This window comes from Theobroma cacao, chromosome 5, assembly GCF_053813885.1.
Source record: "Theobroma cacao isolate CCN51 chromosome 5, ASM5381388v1, whole genome shotgun sequence".
In the NCBI taxonomy this organism is placed as follows: Eukaryota; Viridiplantae; Streptophyta; class Magnoliopsida; order Malvales; family Malvaceae; genus Theobroma; species Theobroma cacao.
The window spans coordinates 41,431,834-41,456,291 of record NC_142643.1 but is presented as its reverse complement, the minus strand read 5'-3'; the positions used below and the strand labels follow the sequence as shown (position 1 = coordinate 41,456,291).

The window sequence follows — 24,458 nt, the reverse complement described above, 5'->3', positions numbered from 1 at the left end:
TCCTTTATTAATTATCACACTTAAATGTGTGATCTATAATTACCAAAATCAGCAATAACAAAAACAACATACCAAATGTATATGAATGGATGAATAAGACTACAAAACATTTGATGATTCATGCTAGATCCTATCATGGAAACAAGAATCGTCATGTCTTAGGTAAGAGAACCCTTCATCCAATTTAATTTTGTTTGTCAAATTACAGCTTTGATATCCTTAACTAAGATCTCTTCATATTCTTCGAGCGAATTTTACTCCCTCCATAAAGATATTTTGTCAATGTTTGCATCAATCCACTTCAAATAAAAGACTATATTTGTATTTTTTGATGAAATTCAAGGGTTGCCCTGATAGTTTTTTCTTTCCTTTTAAGTCACCATTACTATATACATTAAGGACCAACACCACAAAAATTTTGTGATAAGAACAATGGAATCCCTTCATCTCTATATATACCGTAGGTTGTTTGGGTAAGAAGTGCATAAAAAGCCTTCAATTCCAGTTCTTTGCTTTCCAGGCAGCCATGACTAGAAAGAAGATGAAGCTTTCCTACATCACCAAAGATTCTGCAAGGAAAGCTACCTTTAGGAAAAGAAAAAAGGGTCTATTGAAGAAGGCGAGCGAACTAAGTACCCTCTGTGGGATAGAAGCTTCTGTGATTATCTATAGTCCTTATGACGCTCAACCTGAGGTTTGGCCATCCCCTGCAGGAGCCCAGCGCGTGCTCTCGGAGTTTAAAAATATGCCTAAAATGGATCAAAGCATGGGGATGATGAGCCAAAAGAGTTTCCTTCAGCAAAGGATCGAACTAGCCAACAAACAGCTTAAGAGACAGTGCAGGGACAATCGCGAAAAGGAGATCACACAAGTCATGTTCCAATGCCTGGCCGGACAAGGGTTAGAGAATTTGAACATGATGGATTTGAATGACCTTGGGTGGTTGCTCGAGCAAAACCTAAAGGATATTGATAGGAGGATTTCTATGTTTCCCCAGGCGTCTCAATCCCAAGGGTCTGTAGCAACAGCATCAGCAACAATGGCAACACCAGAAGCTATGCTGAAGAGTGGAGAGAAGGCGCAGGTAAAAAGTCCGGAGCGTGGGGTGAGCCCGGAAACAGAACAGAGGCAACAGTTGATCAAGGACCTGATGCACTCACCAGAGGACATGGGACTTGATTCAGTGCTCTCATTTGGGGATAACAACCCCATTGCTTTTTTCCCTTAGGAAAAACAACTATGTGTATCATAGTTCTAATGTCTATCTTCTAGTGTTAATTGTTATGTCTAAGGGATGTTCTTATTGCATGTTTTTATGTTCTATTTTAAGTTATTTACATTTTCTTTTCTTGTTCATAACCGCCCCTTTTTTTTCGCTCAGCCAAAATAAAATTTCATTAAAAACACTGAAACTACAGTGTGTGAGCCTAAAGACTCACTGGTACAAGCATCTGTAAGCAACAGTTATACACAACCTGTTGCCCAAAATATAAACATAAGAAACGCTGTGAGCACTATGAACTCAGGATAGGCCCACCTGTGAATCTAATGTACCTAAATAAATTCATTAGGATTCAATTATCATGATTATTATCTTCATATCAATTGATATCAATATTCTCTCCATTTCAGATTTCCAATATCCAATTATTAGACTGTCCATGTACAATCATTTGCAGAAAAATAAAGGATTAATGTCTGCTTTACAATCAAAACTTCTACTGCATCCAGCAAAAAAGAGTAAAACAAAGTCAAATCACATATCCTGAGTTTTAAATTGCTACAAACAATTATCTTGTTTGGGTGTAGGTTGTTGTTCGAATCCTTGTTTTCTATGATTTATGTTGTTAAGTGTTGTTTCAGTTCTCTCCTTGTGGTGTTTTGTTGTAAGCTTCCATCTAATCTTCTTTAGTTTATCAAATTTTGTATTAGTCGTTGACATTCAATAAAATTGTTTCTAATTGAGCAAAAAAAAAAAAAAGCCAAATCAATATAAAATGTAAATAAGTGATTGTAAGCCCTTTCAGTTTTTTTCTTGCATATAAATACAAGCAATAGGTTTATCAAAATCATTTTATAAAATATCTTTCATCGATTATTTAAAAAGATGATGTGTTAAACATATTTCATGCATCAATGAAAATTAATCTTTGCAAACCATTTGTAGCACATTCAAAAAAGTTATAGACCTCCTCATTAGTATGTAGTATGACGTCAAATATATATGAGCCATTTGGTTAAATATGAATCAAATAAGTGAATTACGTTTCATCATGAAAAAGCATGAAAACTACAACAAGTACTTTAGAATTTGTGACGCAAACATTATGAATAAATGATTGGATGACCAACTTAAAAGATATGTTAGTTCTTATTTACATATAGATTAAAATTCTATACATGGATAAAGGAAGAGGGCTTGGATTGCAAGAATGATGAGAAGAGAAGGATAAGCAGCAGCCTCTCATCTTCCCCTTAACAAACCCTATACCTTGGCCTCAGAGCAGTGCATCATAGTAGAAATCATAAAATTGGAAATTATGTACGTAAGCTAAGCTAACAATTTCAATATTAAGGATTGGTTTGGTTTGCTTTTTTGGATATGAAGAAAATCTGCAATGAATTAGAATACTAAAAGGAATGAAAATTAAGAGCCACCTTTGCCTGGATTTCATGTAGTTCTGAGAATACTCTAAAGCACTTTTTTTACACTTTACTCGAAGGAACTGATAAAGTAAAAGTTAAAAGGTGGTAAAAACTAGAACCTAACCTCCAATGGACAATTGGGGGGATAGGACATACTTGTACTTAAAAGATATGTTAGTTCTTATTTACATATAGATTAAAATTCGATATATGAAAAAAGTAGAGGGTGAAAAGAGAAGGATAAGCAGCAGGTTGACGCTAATGGTCCTCCTAACAAACCTTATACCTTGGCTTTAGAGTAGTGCATTGCAATAGAAATAATGTACATAAGCTAAGCTAAAAAATTCATGATTTAGGATTGGTTTGGTTTGCTTTTCTGGATATGAAAAAAATCAGCAATGAATTAAAACTCTAAAGGGAATGAAAATTAAGAGTCACCTTTGATTATTCAGCACAAGGTTGAAGAGTAGGACTAAATCAAACATTAATGTTGTGTCTAAAGGTTAAAGAGTGGGCTATATATTTTGTGAAGAAACCAAAAAAGGGTAGTAGTAACATGTATCGAATTGAAGTAGTGAGTGAGTCATGGATAAGAAATAGTCGACCTTTTTGATCCAAAATGAACTTAATTAGTGAAATAAGAATCTTTTTCATTTTCGATGGAAGATAACGGTACGTATTTTATAGAAACATAGAGTTAGTTAGTAACTGTTATTGTCTTTTCTTTTGATTTCTTTTTTGAAAAGGTAATCAAACTTTATTTAATTTTTATGAGATCAGTTCTTTAAATTATAAACGAACTAAAATAACGAAATACCTTATATATGAATTAGGTATGAGATACTTTTATTTTGGTCAACCCATCAGTCATAAGTTTATGCAATAACAATAAATGTTATTCCTAATGCAAGTAATGTTCTTGCATTTGGCATTAAATAAAAAAAGCCATCTTAGAAAGTGGGTTATACAATTGCAAATGCATTATTTCATTTGGATTTGAAGAAAAGACTCTTAAGTGCACAAAATAAATCTACAAGTCAATAAAAATGAAAATGTGCATAAAGAATAGATGGCCATAATTATATATGAAGATTTAGTACATGCTAGAAGTCTCAAAATGCACAAAATGGAGCAAGATTTTCTATAAACACATTAACCAGATGCACAAAATGGTACAAAAACATGTTCCCAATGCTGAAAAAGGTAGACACTGAACTATCATTCCAAGGGAACTTTTGAACCTTGATAAGAAAACAACTAGACTGCATTTCTGTAGCTTAACTATGCAAATTCTTCTTTTCTCATTTCCAGCAAAGATGCAATAGAATCGAGCACCTAGGAGTGATAAAAATTTTCCATATGTTACATATATGATGCTCTCAAATGCATACCCGAATACATACAAGGTAAATAGGGTAAAGAAATACAGTATATTATGTGGTGAAGACTCATTGGCACCTCAAGCAAATTTAACTACCGGTCTCAAAAGTGTTAATAAAATCTTTCTTCACGAAGAATGACCCAACTCAATGGCATTGCCTATTTGAGGGCTTTTGTGACCTTAAACTTCCTTATTCTAGAGCAAACAACACATGAACTTATAATTATAATGTAGTGATTACTAGAGATAATGGACATTCTCTCGTATTATATTTGTGTAAGTTATTTTTCTTCATAATTCTTTTGTTTTCTATAAGAAAATGTGTTGAAGGTAGGAGATTAAGGAAAAGATACGAGCACGGTGCAAGTATATACATAAAAGTCACCCATCAACTGAAGCAGAAAGCGTGCGTTATTAATGTTTGCTAGGTGATTAAGCATATCATTTTGCGATGTTGAACCATCTCTTGAAGCAAGGGACTGTTTGTTTGTCCCAAATATGTTTACTAGAATGACCTTATTTTACTTTTTAATATAGTTTAGGGGCTTATTTAAGTATTTAGCCAAATAAAATTGAACAAAACAACTCAATTTTGTTATAGTCTACTATAACAAAAACCTTGTTTGTCTACACAATGCATACACAAAAATAAATTGTTGGTGTAAATTAAGAAATAGCAAAATATGTTTTGATTATAAAAAAATCTAAACACCCATCCTCTTACCATTTTAGAAAAAAAATACACCACCTTACATTCCTTATCATTCACCTTACATTCCTTATTAAAATATTAGACTAATTAAGTTGCAAAAATTGTAATTGGAATATGCTACATACTATTTATGTATCTTTGAAAGTTTCAAGATTGCATCATTTTTTGACCTTTTTTTTTAAAAAAAACTTTTTCTACATTTCAAATTTACTTTTTACTTTTAGAAATTAAAAATAAAAATTTATTTAAATGAAGATAAAAAGAAAACATACTGAAAAAGTATTGTCTATCAATTAATTCTTATCTAATATTATATATTAATAATCTAACATTTCCTTAGACGTGTTATAAATTAGGAATCTAAATCAAATGGACCGGACTAATCTTGTTTAAATTAATGACGGAACTCTAACTTAACTCTTTGATGCTAGTTACATCACAAAACTGATTATGGGATCCAAATTTTCTAAGCGCCGCGTACACCCATATCAAATTATAACACGAATTATTTCTCCTTAAATCATCCTAATGATAATGAACAATTAAACATTTGTCTCCATGTAATTTCTGTCTGAACAAGAGCATCTTTTTACACTAATGGGATTGACATTATTGATCACCCTATCCTTTCTTAATTACCACACTTAAATGTGTGATCTATAATTACCAAAATTAGCAATAAAAAAACAAAATACCAAATATGTATGAATGGATGAATAAGACTACAAAACATTTTATGATTCATGCTAGATCTTATCATGGAAACAAGAATCATCATGTCTTAGGTAAGAGAAAACCTCATCCAATTGAATTTTGTTTGTCAAATTACAGTTGTGATATCCTTACATTGAGATCTCTTCATATCCTTTGAGCAAATTTTCACTCCCTCCACAAAGATATTTTGCCAATGTTTGTATCAATCCACAACCAATAAAAGACTAGATTTGTATTTTCTGACGAAATTCAAGGGGTGCCCTGATAGTTTTTTCTTTCCTTTTAAGTCCCTATATTACTATATACAATAAGGACCAACACCACTACAATTTTGTGATAAGAACAATGGAATCTCTTCATCTCTATATATAGCATAGGCTGTTTGGGTAGGAAGTGCATAAAAAGCTTTCAATTCCAATTCTTTGCTCTCTAGGTAGCCATGACTAGAAATACGGTGAAGATTTCCTACATCACCAAAGATTCTGCAAGGAAAGCTACCTTTAAGAAAAGAAAGAAGGGTCTGTTGAAGAAGGCGAGCGAACTAAGTACCCTTTGTGGGATAGATGCTTCTGTGATTATTTACAGTCCTTATAACACTCAACCTGAGGTTTGGCCATCTCCTACAGAAGCCGAACGCGTGCTCTCGAAGTTTAAAAAGATGCCTAAGATGGATCAAAGCATGGAGATGATGAGCCAAGAGAGTTTCCTTAAGCGAAGGATCGAACTAGCCAACAAACAGCTCAAGAAACAGTGTAGGGACAATCGCGAGGAGGAGATCACACAAGTCATGTTCCAATGCCTGGCCGGACAAGGGTTAGAGAATTTGAACATGATGGATTTGAATGACCTCGGGTGGTTGCTCGAGCAAAACATGAAGGATATTGACAGGAGGATTTATATGCTTACCAAAGCATCTCATTCCCAAAGGTCCGTAGCAGCAGCATCAGCAACAATGGCAACACCAGAAGCGATGCTGAAGAGTGGAGAGAAGGTGCATGTAGACAGTCCAGAGCGTGAGGTGAGCCCAGAAACAGAGCAGAGGCAACAGTTGATCAAGGACCTGATGCATTCACCAGAGAACATAGGACTTGATTCGGTGCTCTCATTTGGGGATAACAACCCCATTGCTTTTTTCCCTTAGGAAAAACATCTCTCTGTATCACAGTTCCAATATTTGTCTGCTTGTATTAATTGTTATGTCTAAGGGATGTTCTTATTGCATGTTCTTATTGCATGTTTTTATGTTCTATTTTAAGTTATTTACATTTCTTTTCTTGTTCATAATCACCCGTTGAATCTAATGTACCTAAACAAATTCCTTAGGATTCAATCATCGTGATTATTATCTTTATATCAATTGATATCAATCTTCTCTCCATTTTAGATTTCTAGTATTTGATTATTAAACTGTCCATATAGACTCATTTGCAAAAAGATTATAGATTAGTGTTGGCTTTACAATCAAAACTTGCACTGCATCCAGTAAAAAAGAGTAAAACAAAGTCAAATCACATATCCTGAGTTTTTAATTGCTACAACCAACTATCTTGTTTGGGTGGTGGGCGTTGTTCGAATTCTTGTTTTTTGTGATTTATGTTGTTGGGTGCTGTTTCAATTCTCTCCTTATGGTGTGTTCCTGTAAATTTCAATCTGACATCCTTTTGTTTATCAAATTTTGTATTAGTCGTTGATATTAAATAAAATTATTTCTAATTAAGCATATATATATATAAGCCAAATCAACATAAAATGTAAATAAGTGATCGTAAGCCCTATCAATTTTTTCTTGTATGTAAATATAAGCAATAGGTTTATCAAAATCATTTTATAAAATATCTATCGTTGATTATTTAAAGAGATGATATATTTAACATATTTAGTACATCAATGAAAATTAATCTTAATATGCAAACCATTTGCAGCACATCAAAAAAAGTTATAGACTTCCTCATTAGTACACAGCATTGCATCAAATATATATGAGCCATTTGGTTGAATATGAATCCAATAAGTTACTTATATTTCATCATGCAAAGAGCATAAAAATTAAAACAAGCACTCTAGAATTTGTGACATAAACATTATGAATAAATAATTGGATGAACAACTGGTTCTTATCATTTGATGTATTTCATTTGTGTAATTATTTTTAGATTTCACGAAAATTTTGTCTAATGATATTACTATTGAGATGTTGATAATATAGAAACTTAATCTATGCATATATGTAGATCAATGGATTAAAATTTCTTAGATATTCAATTTACCATCTAGTTCTACCTTAGACTGTAATAAACCCAAATTCATTTCTTGGTCAATATCCTGATATTTTCTGTTGATGCCCTGAATATGAATGTTTGAAAGCATATTAATGAAGATGCTGATCATAGTAGCTTAATCATGATACGATACTTTCGATATCAATATGATCAGAAAAAGGACTGGACTTCATGCAGCGCCAAGGATACATAAGAGCACTCTTTTTACACTTTACCAGGACGAACCGATAAAGTAAAAGTCAAAAGGTGGTAGAAACCAGAACCTGACCTCCAATGGAATATCGGAGGGATTGAACATACTTGTACTTAAAAGACATTTTAGTTTTTTTTTAAATATAGATTAAAATTCGATATACGAAAAGAAGAAGAGGGTATGGAATGCAAGTATGATGAGAAGAGAAGGATAGGCAACAACCTGACACTCAACTTCCTCCTGACAAACCCTATACCTTGGCCTCAGAGCAGTGCATTGCAATAGAAATTATAAAATTGGAAATTATGTACATAAGCTAAGCTAAAAGTTCATGATTAAGGATTGATTTGGTTTGCTTTTCTGGACATGAACAAAATCAGCAATGAATTAGAATGTCGAAAGGAATAAAAATTAAGAGCCACCTTTGATTATTCAGCACTAGGTTGAAGAGTAGGACTAAAGTAAACATTAATGTCGTGACTAAAGGTCGAAGAGTGGGCTATATATTTTGTGAAGAAACCAAAAAAATATAGGTATGTAGTAACATAGATGTAATTGAAGTAGTGAGTGAGTAATGGATAAGAAATCATCGACTTTTTTAATCCAAATTGAAAATAATTAGTGAAATAAAAATCCTTATAATTTTCGATAAAAGATAATAATATAAATTTTATAAAAACATAGAGTTAGTTTGTAACAAATATCGTTTTTTTTGTTTTTCTTTTTGAAAAGGTAATAAAATTTTATTTAATTTTTAAAAGATAAATTCTTTAAATTATAACTAAAAACAGACAAAAGGAACGAAATACTTAATAAATAATAATAATTACAAAATGTAGAAAAATCTTTACCATGAGATACTTTTGTTTTTGTCAACCCAGCAATTATAAGTTTATGCAAGTGCAATATATGTTATTCCTAGTGCAAGAAATGTTCTTGCATTTGGCATTAAAACAAATAGTCATCTTAGAGAGTGGGTTATGCAATTGCAAATGCATTATTTCATTTGGATTTGAAGAAAGGAATCTTAAGTGCACAAAATAAATCCACCAGTCAAAAAAAAAATGAAAATGTGAAGGGAGAGAAAATGGCCATAATTATGTATGAAGATCTTGTACATGTTAGAAGTCTCCAAATGCACAAAATGGTACAAGATTTTCTATAAACACATTAGCAGTTACTCAGGTTTTTCACATTTGTAAGATGCACAAAATGGTACAAGAAAATGTTCCCAGTGCTGAAAAGGATAAGACACTGATCTATCATTCCAAGGGAACTTTTGAACCTTGATAAGAAAACAATTGGACTGCATTTCTGTAGCTTAATTCTGCAAGTTCTTCTTTTCTCATTTCCAGCAAAGAAGCAACATAATCAAGCACCTGGGAGTAACAAAATTCTCCATATGTTACAAATATGATGCTCTCAAGGGCATATCCGAATACATACAAGGCAAATAGGGTAAAGAAATACAGCATATTATGTGGTCAAGACTCAATGGCACCTCAAGCAAATTTAATATCGGTCTCAGAAGCAATAATCAAATCTTTCTTCATGATGACCCAACTCACTGGCACTGCCTATTTAAGGGCTCTTTTGACCTTAAACTTCCATATTCTAGAGCAAACAACACATGAACTTATAATTGTAGTGCATTAATTACTAGAGATGAAGGGCATTGTCTCATATTAGATTTGTTTAAATTAATTTCCTTTATAATTCTTTTGTCTTCTATAAGAAAGTGTGTTGAATGTAAGAGATCAGGAGAAAGATATAAGCAGGATGCAAGCATACATATAAAAGACAACCTTCAACTTTAGTAGAAAACATACATTATGAATGTTTGCCGGGTGATTAAGCATCTCTTTTGGCAATGCTGAAGCATCTCTTGAAGCTAGGGACTGATGATCAGAGGGAGTGCAAATATTTGAAGCTGAACTTCTCCCTTGAGCAAAAAACTCTTGAGGGAGGGAAGGATCTTCGTCAACCAAAAACAGAGAGCCCAACTCTGAATTTGGAAGTGCATCAGGTGCGTCTGACTCTAACAATATCCTTTCAGAAGGTATCTGCAGGAGTTTCAGATATAAGAAGACTAAATACTTTGTCACATCCATAGAACGATGAACCTGATGAACTAACCGCCTTTAGCATTTTCTTGGCCTTCTGAGTTTTCATAGGCATAACATATCCTGACAGTGAAAAGTAAGCACCAGATTTGGCAAATTCAGGAACCATCTCTGCAGAACCTAGGTAAGAATGAAGAATGATGCCATCTGGGAAAGGCCCAATATCTCTGGGGAAATAAATTCATCTTGGTAAGAAAACATGTATACAATAATGGCTAGAGCATGTTACAAGTACATCAGTAAGCAAGTAGCTAGATAACATGAATGCTGAAGGCATTTGAAAGGCACGATACCAACAATCATAGGCATAAAAATAATAAACCCAACAACACATTGACAATATTTAAGTATTAAACTATGAAAATTCAGTTGATCTAAATACCAGCATGACCTGCAAAACATCAGAAGTCCCCAAACACTAAATATGAAGAAGTGAATAGAGGCTGTGAATCGACCGGTACAAAGCAAGGTTGTCATTACTGTACCGGTAAGTGTTTCAATTTTTCTCTTAAAATGGTACACACTGGTATTGATGTGTTTTGATGTACGTTTCGGATTTACCGGTATTTAATGATATATATTTTAAATATATTATATATGTAAGTATGTAATTAAATCACTATAAATAAAAATTATGTTGATAAATATATGATATAAACAAAAGTTTATTACGATGATAATATAAAATCAGTAAAAGTTGATCCAATTTTGAATTTATATGAGAGCATAAAATTCTAAAATCAATTAAGCTGTTAAACTAAATAATAAAAAATATCTTTTCAATAGACTAAGCTAACCATAATAAGGCCCACATTTCTCTCTTAGAAACTAAGCCTACAGCCAGTGCAATGGGCCAAAAGATAAGAATAAAGAAGGAAATTAACTAGAAAGAAATTGTCTAGGTTCTAAGCAGATGAAGAAATGTGGTCTTCACTCTTCATAATTTATGCACATCAATCTATTAGCTCCAAACCAAACATATCATTTCTTCAAAGAGAGAGAACGAGGTCGGTTGAGCTGAAAACTATAAAGTTTTGACTAAGACAATAACAAGAATCATACAGTTCTGTACTAACCAAATTCATTGTTTTGACCGGCACCACCAGAATCTGTTGATACCACTGAAAATGACCAGTGCATCCCAAAACTAATAGCAAAACAGAAAATATGGTCGATGAATATTCGCTTTACCTGAAAGGGGTACATACAGTCTGGTACCATCAAACCAGAACAGTATTCTTAGTCCCATGATGCTAATTATAGTACCCAGATGGCTATTACTCTTTTAGGAAGATAAAACATATAGGATTCATGCCAGCGTGCCATGAATAGACAAAAACTCTCGAGGTAAAAAGAAGTGAAACATTTTCAAGTTTCGCTTCATATGGATAGACCACCTGAATTTTCCTCTTTCTCCCCTATCTGGTCATAAAGAACAGACAGATAAAACAAAATTCATATTTAAAGGTAATTCCCATAGGGTCTATAGATATTTGCTCAGAGAAAAGAGCAATTGCTGAGAAAACTTAGTGAACATGATGAAACTTATTATAGTGCCACAGCTAGGATTATGCAACTCCATCAAACTTGTTCCCTAATCAAAGAGAAGATTGCACAAAAAGAAACAGTCATTTGCACAGGGCTGCCAAAAATTGAAAGGAAAAATCTGCCACTGTTCCAATGAAATTTAAATATGCACTTCTACCTAAGATACTGACAGTGAAAAACTTAGGCAATTGTTTCTTAAAGCTTGCTTCCCTTCCTACCATTATTTGCTACCTGCTAACTACCCCTATCTTAGATAAATTGCACTGAACCATTTTCTGAATGTTCCCCAATAATTTAATTAAGATAAAATATTTTCATGAAAATCAAAAAACATAAATTCCATACTTCATTATCTGAAGAAGATCACCAAATGCACGAACACAATGGACAGATGCTGGTTTTTTCAACTCTTTTGCAAGCTCTAGCTGTTGCCGAAATACTTCAATCTGGAAGATTTGAACTTAATAACTCAGAAAGCTTTTAGAAAATGCCTATGAAACATCATAAAAAAGTGAAACAATATTTAATCCATTTAAAATGACAAAAAAAAAAAAAAGAAAGAGATTTTCTTAAGCCTGCTAAGAGGTCCCAAAAAGTTGCAGATAGCCTGAATGAATTTGCATGATTGTGAAAATCTAATTAGCACATGAGTTCTCCAACTGTTGCTTTGCTTAACTAAATTTCATTTACATGTCTGCTAACAGATAATTTCACTTGACAATAAAAGCAAATATGAGGTAGTAACATCTATACAGGATGCATTACTTTGAGGCTTTCTTTTTACATATGAAGAGACCCTTTCTGCCACTAATATACATGCACTCACACAAAGTAAGGAATGGAAGTAATGACACCAGAGAAAGAAGAAGCCTCATCTATGAGAAGCAGTTATATGTAAACCTGTAACAGAGAATAAATGGCAATCGAGTAGCAAGAAACAATAAGGACATTGAAAACCTGATCATTAAAATCAATCTCCCTGCCTCTTGAACCTTTATCTAAACCAATCTGAAAAGGCCCAAAAGCATGTTCTTGTTAGAGGTACCGCAAAAGCATATAGCAAATTCAAGTAGAAATAGTATAAGAATCTACTATCCCACTTTGTCATTGTCTGAAACCTTTTATTTTAGAGGTTTTTTTTAAAAAAAATATGAAAATTGAAAAGCTAAGTTAAACTAGACATTAAAATTCAGAACTATTCATTCATAAACCTAAATAACAAAATACTAAATACCCTTAATTAGATTCTGTGAAATAAAATTAAATTAAATTAAATTAAAGAAAAAATGAAATTTACCTCTCCAACAGCAGCAGCAGGAGTGGTCTCAAAGAATTCCTTGAGAGTACTGAACCAACTCGGACTTCTCTCGGCGACATACCTGCAAAAAAAAAACAAAAACTTCAAAAGGAAACAAAATTGAATTTTCTTAAAAGCTATATGAAGTATTCACTTGACTTTACCACGGATGAACCCCAAAGCAAGGAATAACAGATGGATACTTGTCTCCCATTTCTTTGACCAAATGCCAATCTCTCTAAGCATGTCAACAGAAATCCCAAGTTCAATATTATCATAAAGAATAAAAAATCAAATAAAAACAAAAAATTGATTGAGAGAAACAAAGTAAAAAACATATAAATTGTTGCAAAAGCAGCAACCTCAGAGACACCATTGACAGCAAAATTAAGGACCCCAGACTCCAAAGCTGTGGAAATAAGCTTGGGAGCTTTGTTGAGAATTCTGGGATCTTGAAGGTGGCAATGAACATCAAATAACTTCATGCCTCTTTTTTCCTTTAGTATGTTTTTTGTCTTTTTTTGTCTTCGAAGCGGTCTCGTTTTTTGTTTGTGTTTTCAGTTTATGGTTGGCCGGAAACCGTTTTGGGTGTTTTAAGACTTTCAGTCGGTTTTGTCACTGACACTACCTCAGCCAGGGTGATATCCACGTGGCGATATTTCAGTAAGTTGCCCAAAACAGTTAAGCCTTGTTTGGTGTAGCGCTGCTCAGCTGTTGTTGGGTCCAAGGCCCAAACCTTAGGTGATAATTGGGCTTGAAGTTGGATTTCCGGATTTGAAATTGACAATAAAGATTTTAAGTTTAGTCGGAGATAAGTGAATTTGTATTTTTATATTTTAAATGTATTAAATACGATTAAATAAAAAATATATTAAAATTAAATATAATCATGATACAAATAATATTTATATTTTAAATTTAAAATATGTACATGTATATATTTAATAATCGTATAACACGATTCAACATGATTAACATGTTTATTAAATATGTTAATATAAAATATAACACGATTAATAACATATTTAATATGATTAAATAAAAATATTTTTAATTAAATATAATTTTATTATTTAATTTAAAATTGATAATTATAAAAATAATTATAACAAAACAAAAAAAGACATCAAATATAATAAAATTTAACATAAATAACATACATAAAATTTATTATCATATAATATGATAAAATCCATCATTAATATCTAATCTTAAAAGACTAATAATATATAAAATGATCCAAAATGATCACAAAGTAAAAGTTCAAAATTAGGGTTTGGACATGGCATAATTACATTATTATCTTTATAAAAATTAAAAAACTTGTTAAAATAATTGTTCAAAATTATTTAAGTAAAACTAAAATAGTTTTTGACTAGTAAATTCTAACAAGTTGATAAACGTGTCATGTATATACGTTTAAACATGATTAATACGGTTCATTAAATATATTTTTAACATGTTATTCGTATCTGACACGTTAAGATACAAAAATTTTTTACCTTAAACTTGTCAAATATGATATTGTGATATTTTAACATGTCATAGTAGATAATAATGTGACATCCTGATATGATATAATGATATAATCATATGATTTTTTTACTTTTCATATTAGTGTTATATGAATATAAAAGTGATAAATGATATTTTGATTAATTACAAATAATCAATTGTTAATTATAAAAAAAATTTTAACTCAAAATAAGTGAATAGAGATTTAATTGAATGTAATTATTTTAGGTCTTTAAATAATTTAAAAATATTTTATAATATTATATAAAAAAATTATTTAAAAACAACAAAAAAAATAAATAATTGGCCGATGGCCTCTACAATCCTTTTAAAATCCAATCCCTTATTTCTATTTATATTTTTTTATATTTATTTTTTCAACAAACCTAGCGGGAGATTAAAATTCAAAGATATGGTATTTTTCTCAAATCAAGATTCACAATTACATGTCCCGTATAGCGTGAATCTTTGACTTCTCCAGATATTAAAGGAATTTTCAAAAACAATATTTCCATGGCTGAGAGGAGCACACGTCTACCTTCCACGTGAAATGGTTTTCTCAAATGTTGCGTTTACCACAAATAGCTATCACCACGGAACAAAACACAAAACGTAAGAGAGAAAAGATAGAACAGCAATAGAACACGTTTACCCCACATTCCCTCTCCACACAATCACTTGTAGCCAATCAAAACACTGTCTCTTAGATCTCCTCCTTTGATTTTGACCCCTCAAATATCTTCGTTGTTCAACTCTCTCTCTCTCTCTCCTGTGCATGACTGTATTTTTGCAGTACATTCATAAGAGTAAAAGGTTACAAAAAAAGTCTTTTTTTCTTCTCATTCTTCACCTCAAATCCATTTTGAGGCTCAAATTCAAAAACCCATTTCTGCTTACTCAAAAACAAAGCCAAGAGAATCTCCAGAGTATATTTATATTGAAGATCCCTAAAGAATCATTCTTGAGAGAGGCTAAGAGAGAAGGGAAAAAAATGGAAGCTTGATTTTTCCAGTTATGATGTGGGATTTTTTCTTGGAAAATAAACAAGCTTTTTGCAAGTGAAATGGAAAAAGCCTCATGCTTGTTTTGTGGAAGCATTCCTTCAACAACAACAAGAACATTGGCTTTGAGTGTTCAAAGGAGTAGCTTTTCGAGTTCTTTGCCACTCTCTTTCTCTTCTTCTTCTTCTCCTGTGAAATCTATTTGTTTATTTGTTGGTCATAAATATAATTACCCTCCAACAAAATTTCAGTCCAAGCAGCTTGTTTGCAATGGTAGTAGCAGCAGCAGTCGAAGTAGCAGAAAGTTTACTACTGCTACAAAGAAGAAGCCTAGAAGCAAAAGCAATGTTGCCAGCAAGCCAAAGATCAGTGAAAATGATAACGATGGTATTTCTTCGAAGTCTACTTCTAAGCCTAGTAGTAGTTGTAGTAGTACAAAGATAATAGTGGAAGAACTGGGGTTGTTGAAGAACCAAAAGCAAGAGAAGGTTAAAAAGACTAAGGCTGTAAATGTTAGAACTTTGTATCAAAATGGGGATCCTTTGGGGAGAAGGGATCTTGGGAAGAGGGTAATTAGGTGGATTAGTGAAGGGATGAAGGCAATGGCTTCAGATTTTGTGACAGCAGAGTTGCAAGGGGAGTTTTTGGAGTTGCGGCAAAGGATGGGGCCTGGATTGACTTTTGTTATCCAGGCACAACCTTATCTCAATGCCATTCCTATACCTCTTGGACTTGAAGCAATTTGTTTGAAGGCTTGTACACATTATCCAACTTTGTTTGACCATTTCCAGAGGGAATTGAGGAATATTCTTCAAGAGTTGCAGCAGAACTCTGTGGTTGAAGATTGGAGAGAGACAGAGTCTTGGAAGCTGCTTAAGGAGCTTGCAAATTCAGGTTTTTTTCCCCTTTATGGCCGGAACTATTTTCTTGTCCAACTTTATTTGTAGGTTAATTATAGCATAAGTTACGTGTTTTAATATAATGCTTGGAATATGCTAGTTAATAAATTTAATAGTTTGGTTAAAGAGAGAGTTTGAGCTGGGAATGGTGGATGTGCAGCTCAGCATAGGGCAATTGCTCGAAAGATTACACAGCCAAAGCCTGTTCAAGGTGTTTTGGGAATGGATCTGGAGAAGGCTAAGGCCATGCAGGGTAGGATTGATGAGTTCACAAAGCAGATGTCAGAGCTTCTTCGGATAGAGAGGGATGCAGAATTGGAATTCACACAGGAGGAGTTGAATGCTGTCCCTACTCCTGATGAAGGTTCTGATTCATCAAAGCCTATTGAGTTCTTGGTTAGTCATGGTCAGGCTCAGCAAGAACTTTGTGACACCATCTGCAATTTGAATGCTGTTAGCACATCAACAGGTTACTACTAATTTATTTTTATTACCCATAGTTGCTTCTTTTATAAGAGGTTGATAAGCCCTGTGTTTATGCCTCCATTTGGTCTTTTATGTAATTTAGGAGTTTGTAGCAAAAATAGTGGTTTGGTTTGGTTATACCTTTGGAGCTGTGATCTGCACAGGATTAGGTGGAATGCATTTGGTGCTATTTAGGGTTGAAGGTAATCACCGACTGCCACCTACTACCCTGTCTCCTGGAGATATGGTCTGTGTGAGGATTTGTGACAGCAGGGGAGCAGGTGCTACTTCTTGCATGCAGGGATTTGTTGACAACCTTGGGGAGGATGGTTGTATCAGTGTGGCTCTGGAGTCTCGTCATGGTGATCCCACTTTCTCTAAGTTCTTTGGAAAAAATGTGCGCATTGATCGTATTCAAGGATTGGCTGATGCACTCACATATGAGGTATTTGATAGATGCATTTAATTTTTTCATATTTTGCTGTTACATTTCCTGGATTATGAAAAGATTAGTTTTAGAACTACTATTATATTTAATAATTCTTAGTTGTATTTAAAATTTTTGCTTGACCAGTATAAGTTCATTCCTACTTTTATTGGCTATACTCTGAACTAGTAAGATGATATTGATGCTTTCTTGTGATGCTTTTGAAATGTCATGAAATTGAAGGAAATTATTTTAAAATGTTAGGAAATAGATGTTCCTTTAATAATATTTACATGAAGCCATATTGCCAAGGCTCTGTACCATTTTTAGTCTCAGTATATTGCTTTTGGAGTTCCATAGACATTTAAGTGGGTTCTGGCTATAATATTTCTGAGATGCTTTCTGGATTACATATTATTTTTTTCACTTGTTGTAATCTGTTATTATGCTCATAAATATGCTTAGAGCATAGATTCTGTAACTCTATTATCCATCCTTCTCAGTGGTGACCTAATGAAATAACTGGTTTCTTCATTTGATTTAAGGAACACTGAAGTTATCCTTCCTTACATGACTAGCGAATCTAGGTGATTTGTAGTTGGATCTGCCCAAGAGCCATCATACTGACAAAGTGAAACACAAACCTCTCCTTTCAGAGGTATGAGGGATTGCAAAAAGCTAGAAAACCGTAATGTTTGATGGAACTTATTTAGTAGTTTTTGGGACTAGACCCAATGCTAGGTCAACATGTAATGTAGGTTTCTTGATCTCTACACAAGATGGTGGCACAATGTAAACCTTGTTATTTACTTATGAATGCCTTTAGTAGCATCTTGAAGACTTTTCCCCCTCTTTCCTTATGGTAGCATGCAAATTGTAAAGTGAAACCAATAGATTTGCCAATGTAAATCGGCTATATTGAAACTCAATTGACCCAAGAAAATTTCTATAGATTTCCTTTTGTTTTTTCTGGTGATTTCAAGGTGCAGTTATTGACATAGGCTACGCACTTTTTTTACTGAGGTTGCATGTGTTGAATGATTCACTCTGCCACATGCTATAAGGACTTGTCTCATAGAAGAAGACATTTCTTAGCTTTTGAGTTAGTTTTTATCAGTACTAACTCCAGACAAATGTTTCAGCCTCTTTGTAATAGTTTCTATTTTACCCTACTTCAGCTAATTCACTTTCCTGTTTGCTTCTGTTTGCATAAATGCTTACTATGTCATTAACGGCCTCTTATGGGTTTTTTGTAGCGCAATTGTGAAGCCTTGATGCTGCTTCAGAAGAACGGTTTACAAAAGAAAAACCCTTCAATTGCTGTTGTGGCAACACTGTTTGGGGACAAGGAAGATGTGACATGGTTGGAGAAGAATAGTTATGCAGACTGGAATGAAGCAAAGCTGGATGGATTGTTACAGAATGGAACATTTGATGATTCCCAGCAAAGAGCAATTGCCTTAGGTTTAAACAAGAAGCGACCCATTTTGGTTGTCCAAGGACCTCCTGGCACTGGAAAGACAGGTCTGCTTAAGGAAGTTATAGCACTTGCTGTCCAGCAAGGTGAAAGGGTGCTAGTAGCAGCGCCTACTAACGCAGCTGTTGACAACATGGTTGAGAAACTTTCTAATATTGGATTGAACATAGTACGGGTTGGAAATCCAGCACGTATTTCTTCAGCTGTAGCTTCAAAGTCTTTGGCTGAGATTGTAAATTCTAAGCTTGCAGATTACCTAGCTGAGTTTGAAAGAAAGAAGTCAGATCTAAGAAAAGACCTTCGACATTGTTTAAAGGATGATTCTTTAGCTGCTGGCATCCGCCAGCTTTTAAAGCAGCTTGGCAAGGCACTAAAGAAGAAGGAGAAGGAGACTGTGAGGGAAGTACTATCAAGTGCACAGGTGGTGCTTTCTACCAACACTGGAGCAGCTGATCCACTGATCCGAAGGATGGATACTTTTGACTTGGTTGTAATCGATGAAGCTGGGCAGGCAATTGAACCCTCTTGTTGGATCCCAATATTGCAGGGGAAACGTTGTATACTTGCTGGTGATCAATGCCAACTTGCTCCAGTAATTTTGTCTAGAAAAGCTTTAGAAGGTGGCCTTGGAGTATCTTTACTGGAGAGAGCTGCAACTATGCATGAAGGTGTTCTTGCTACCATGTTAACAACTCAGTACCGAATGAATGATGCAATAGCCGGTTGGGCTTCAAAGGAGATGTATGATGGAGAACTGAAATCCTCTCCTTCTGTCGGATCTCATCTTCTTGTTGATTCTCCATTTGTCAAGGTATGACACCCATCACTTTTTATTCATTCTATAAATTGGAGCATAGATCTACCCTGTTGTTGGATGTGATTTAGATCTTTCTTAATGTTTTGAGCTTCTTCCACCTACCATAACATTTAGTTGTTTGGTTACCTAAAATTCTCAACAACACTCAGTTGATAAATCCTCCTTATAAATGAAATAGTGGCTACTGGAAATGCTAAAGGACAAAACTCTTGAAATTAATTAAAGGTTGAGAGAGCACAACATTTTGATCTAATTGATATTTTAAGTTCTAATGATCTGAACTTCTCTTTTTCTTACCGTCCATTTTTTTTTTAATCTGAATTTGTGTTCTCTTCTCTTTTTCTTTCCCCTTTCCCTCTTATGACTTTTATGCTTGTATGGCTTTCCACTGTGTGCTTGATATTTAATAGGGTTTTGCTTTCTGATAACAAAGAAAAAAAAAGCATGATGATTTATACTAATAATTGTGATACTACAGCTGTACAATGGGAATAAAAATTCTATTAATCCAAAGCTTTTCTTTGAGAAGGTTTAGGATTCTAATTTCTTGAGTTCTTGGCACTTTTAATTATATATTTCTTGTGGGGTGGGTTGGGGATGGGGTTGGGAAAGGAAGATAAGGAAAAGGTTCGAGTTTTGACAATTTTGTTACATTATTGCAGCCTACATGGATAACACAATGTCCATTGTTGTTACTTGATACAAGAATGCCATATGGAAGTTTGTCAGTTGGCTGTGAAGAGCATTTAGATCCAGCGGGCACAGGATCATTTTACAATGAAGGGGAAGCAGATATTGTTGTTCAACATGTCTTTTATCTGATCTATGCAGGTAATGACTCCTTTCTTCATTCTGCATTTTTTGAGAGTGCTTTCTTGTGTTCTCATGGATATTTGGATAACAAGTTGAATTACGTCTTAAGTCCCTTACTGATGCAATTTTATTCAAGTTTTGCATTGCCTCAATAGTACAAATGTTCAAATTATAATGGGTTTGGAAATGTTAGAGGGCAACATACATGTACACGTATGAACATGCCTTTAAAAAAGAAAAACATATATGAACATGATCATCTTCCATTGTCTGGGTGATTATTTTGTCCTTATACGTCAATCAGGAGTTCATAAGGTGCTGCTCTTGTCAAGAAAATGCCTTCTGTCTAGGCATATAGCAAGACACTTTCTTGTAAGAGTTAAGCTGTTTTTTTTTTTTTGTGTGGTGCATGAGCAAGCAACATGCTTTGACATCTCTACTATCAGATGTCTCCCACATGTATTATCTGTTGAATTGCATCTATAAACTGCAGTAGGAAATTGAGAATCTTGATTTTCTTGGGTGCCAAAAATTATCACTTTGTGCTAGGTGAATCTCTCTATAGTTTCACAATGATTATCTATCTGCTTTTAGAATTTTATTGCCTCAACATGTAGTCATGATGGTTCATCCGTCAACTTTTAAACCTCTGATAATTAACTCTTGGCTTTGAACATGAAAGACTTGATTGGCCCAAAAAAACGAAACCTTGAGGACTTGTGAGAATAAGAGTAAAGGTATATGACATAGTGATTGCACTGTTGTTGTAATTCGAATTTAGAAAATTAATAAGATTTGGGCACCTTCTTGTATATCATATCTAGCATACTTGATGGTCAGTCTTGTATAGCACTTCTTACAGAAAGTGTTCTATCCCTGATTTTCACTTTGCACGAGTTTTAAAGCGATTTCTGTTGTAGCTTCTACATAATACTTATTGATTGGTATATCAACGCCTTCACTCAATAAAATTTTATGGTCCACTTCACTTTCTGTTTGTTTTTTTTTTCTTTCAATTTACATCCTTGTTTGCTTTGTAGCATCAATAGGCCCTGATAGATGCACCATTTCCTTACTAAATGAAGTTAAATTATTTGTGGTTCTAATATTTCACACAGGTGTCAGCCCAACAGCTATTGCTGTCCAATCACCTTACGTTGCTCAGGTACAGCTCCTAAGGGACAGGCTTGATGAGTTTCCTGAGGCTGCAGGCGTTGAGGTTGCAACAATTGATAGCTTTCAGGGGCGAGAGGCTGATGCAGTAATTATATCAATGGTATTGTTCAATTTTTTTTTGCATGAATTATCATTTATTTTTTGAAATAATTGAGATAAGGTCATTATTCGAACCATTGAATTTATATGATTTTTGTCCTAGTTGCTGATCTCTCTAGAATTTGCTAGTAAAATGTCCATTTTTCTTTAAGTTATGAACATGTTTATCACACAAAGATGTTTGAAGATCATTTATTCAAGGGAGTTTGACATCCTTTAGTTCTTGAAGCATGTGATGCTTTATAGATTTGAGATATAATGGCCACCAACTTAACATTTCAGTTTATTGACATTGTAGTTTATGACAACAGAATAGACAAATGATATGTTCTGTCCTTTTTTCCCAGTTGGGTTAGAGAAGATTTTATCCTTTTCTCACTCTATAGTACCAAGTTATGAAATATTGGAATGTATTATCAGAATTATGATTTTTCAGACTTGCTCTGTGTTCTTGTATTTCATTGAGCAGCTACATTACAGGTGATGCATGTTAAAGGAAGTGGTTAGCGCCTAAGTACATCAGATCTTATTATACACACCCTATAGCAAGATTGTTATCTATCATTCAGTTTATCTAATTAACGCCATTTATATTTACTTGATATAATTTGGCATTTTGTTTGGGTTAAAGCATTCATAGTTTATTTATTCAATGCTTTTTTTTTTTTTGGGAAAACTTTTAATGGTTTACTAAGTATGAAGTTTCTTTACATGCCACGTGATAATTCGAAGTTCTAAATCAGTGCTTCAATCATGGATTGCTTGAATGAGTTGTTATTGACAGAAATGCTTGACTAATTTTAAGACTGATGTTGAATGCCTGCTACTGTTTTAGGTACGGTCAAACACATTAGGAGCTGTTGGATTCCTGGGAGATAGTAGGCGAATGAATGTTGCCGTAACAAGGGCACGTAAACATGTGGCGGTTGTGTGTGATAGCTCAACAATTTGCCACAACACTTTCCTGGCCAGGCTGTTGCGCCATATCCGCTATTTTGGTAGAGTGAAGCATGCTGAGCCTGGTACTTCTGGAGGGTCCGGACTTGGCATGGATCCAATGCTGCCATCCATTAGCTAATATGACACGAACAGGTCAAGTACCAATCTTTAAGCTTCTTCGCGATGATGATTATTTGGGAGTTCAATCGGTATCTTAGATGCTTGGATTCATTTTAACTCGGCATCTGCTTCTGCATTGATTTATGTACAGGTGATTATTTTTGTGAACAGAAAAACTGCAGACCGCTGATTTAGTTGTATATAGAACTACAAATGTGATGAACCCTAATTTGTACTCATTTCAAAGGGGCAAATAATATTAATGAAAAGGAAAACTAAAAAAAAAAAAAATTACCTCCATTTAAATTACACTTCAGTCTATGTTTCATATACACTGTTGTATATGTTCCAAAACATCCAGTTTGTCAAAGCTCTGCAAATAGTTGAGGTGTTTGTGCCTCCTTTCTGGTTCATTAAAACCAAAAAGTGCAATATTATTACTTCTATCTTCAATAAATAAAATATTTTCCCAGACTTGAGGAAGGAGAATGAAACAGAAATATAAGGATTGAAAACAACTGCCTTTTGCATTGCTTGCAGAAAGATAAACATATACATTAATCATGATTAATTTCAATTAATACTTGTATCCAATGTGCTTATATATTTGTGAAGATAAAGATATCAGTAAGGCAACTTCATACTAATGTTTGTCCCTTTGCAAATAATATATGAGATATTCTCAATATATATATTTCACATATTGCAATTCATATTGTCTATATAAAGAATTAAATAAAAAATAATATCAAACTAAAATAGAAAAAAGAAATAAACTGCAGGTAGCAGTTGCAAAATAAAAGTAAACCATACTTTCTGTTCACATAAAAGCCATAGTCATAACTTTTAACTTTAAAAAAAAAAAAACTTTTGTTTCTTTTGTATCCCAATGGTTGATTTATGTGTTTTCGTTTTTAAGAGTAATCCACCTAGCTTTATTAGGTGGATAAAAGTAAAGTTGACCACAAGTCCTTGACCAAGTGGTCATCCCTCCTTTTTCTCGACTAGGCTGAGGTATAAAATTTCCCTTTCACCTTTCCTACATCCTCAGTCACGCCCAATAGAAGAAAAGAAAAAACATTAGAAAGACGTAGCTTTAAAAGAAAAAGTTCACAGCAGCTTTAAACTTCTTTTTTTTCTTTGTTCTGTTCTTATTCCAAAAAATTTTATTTGAAGGGACTTGTTTAATCTTTAAGTAAAGATAAAATATATATAATTTTTTACGTCGAAACAAATATATAATATATATATTATCAAAAAGAGATTAATTTAATTAATAAGTTCATCCATTTTGATGTACAGAAATTACTTTTGATTAGGGCAAGTTTTATTCATAATTTTTTACAATGTTAATCTTGAATCGATTTATGTGAGAAAAAGATACAACATATTTTATTTTGATTTGAAAAATTAATCATATTATAGAAACGAGAAAAATTCGAATCTTCTCTCTCTCAATTATAAAAAAAAAAAAAAAATTATATTATAGAAGAGAGAGAGAGATAAAGTGGGTAGAAAAGGAGAGAGGGAGAGTCCAAATAAGGTAACAAACATATAAATGTGATTCCCCTAACACTGAAAAGGGACTTTCTTCTATGTATCTGGCTGCCTGCAACCTTTCACTCCCGTTTCCTCCCTCATTAATTCTACAATTTGTCTCTTATTACCTCTGCTTTAATCCCACAATTAATTCAACTCTCTCTCCCTTTCTCTCTTTTATTTTTTATTTTTAAATATCTTTTGCTTTCTCTATAAGCATCCGTTACTTCCCAACTTTTTCCTTTGACATTTTTCTACATGTATATCCCAATTTCTGC

At 33.4% G+C, this 24,458-nt stretch overlaps 2 protein-coding genes and 2 pseudogenes across 3 annotated transcripts; 3 read left to right on the top strand and 1 right to left on the bottom strand.

Moving 5' to 3' along the window:
• Window positions 1-526: 526 nt before the first annotated feature.
• Window positions 527-1,228, top strand: LOC18599672 (agamous-like MADS-box protein AGL80 pseudogene; annotated as a pseudogene).
• Window positions 1,229-5,892: 4,664 nt separating this feature from the next.
• Window positions 5,893-6,594, top strand: LOC18599671 (agamous-like MADS-box protein AGL80 pseudogene; annotated as a pseudogene).
• Window positions 6,595-8,990: 2,396 nt separating this feature from the next.
• LOC18599670 (uncharacterized) lies at window positions 8,991-13,498 on the bottom strand. Its single transcript, XM_007029734.3, has 8 exons — window positions 13,256-13,498; window positions 13,058-13,131; window positions 12,894-12,975; window positions 12,554-12,604; window positions 11,942-12,042; window positions 10,062-10,215; window positions 9,755-9,988; window positions 8,991-9,304 (listed from the first exon to the last, which is right to left on the bottom strand). The coding sequence occupies exons 1-8, from the start codon at window positions 13,376-13,378 to the stop codon at window positions 9,188-9,190; spliced, it is 936 nt and encodes a 311-aa protein (XP_007029796.2). The 5' UTR covers window positions 13,379-13,498; the 3' UTR covers window positions 8,991-9,187.
• A 1,695-nt stretch (window positions 13,499-15,193) lies between these two features.
• On the top strand, window positions 15,194-22,950 carry LOC18599669 (P-loop containing nucleoside triphosphate hydrolases superfamily protein). Of its 2 annotated transcripts, XM_007029731.3 has the most exons (8): window positions 15,194-16,303; window positions 16,469-16,777; window positions 16,938-17,218; window positions 18,457-19,488; window positions 20,157-20,325; window positions 21,426-21,583; window positions 22,418-22,674; window positions 22,793-22,950. In XM_007029731.3, exons 1-7 carry the CDS (start codon window positions 15,472-15,474, stop codon window positions 22,658-22,660), a joined length of 3,024 nt encoding a protein of 1,007 aa, XP_007029793.3. In that variant the 5' UTR covers window positions 15,194-15,471; the 3' UTR covers window positions 22,661-22,674; window positions 22,793-22,950. The 2 variants fall into 2 exon arrangements, with proteins under 2 accessions (XP_007029793.3, XP_017977299.2); XM_018121810.2 differs by having other exon boundaries at window positions 15,195-16,303; window positions 22,418-22,950.
• Window positions 22,951-24,458: the final 1,508 nt, after the last annotated feature.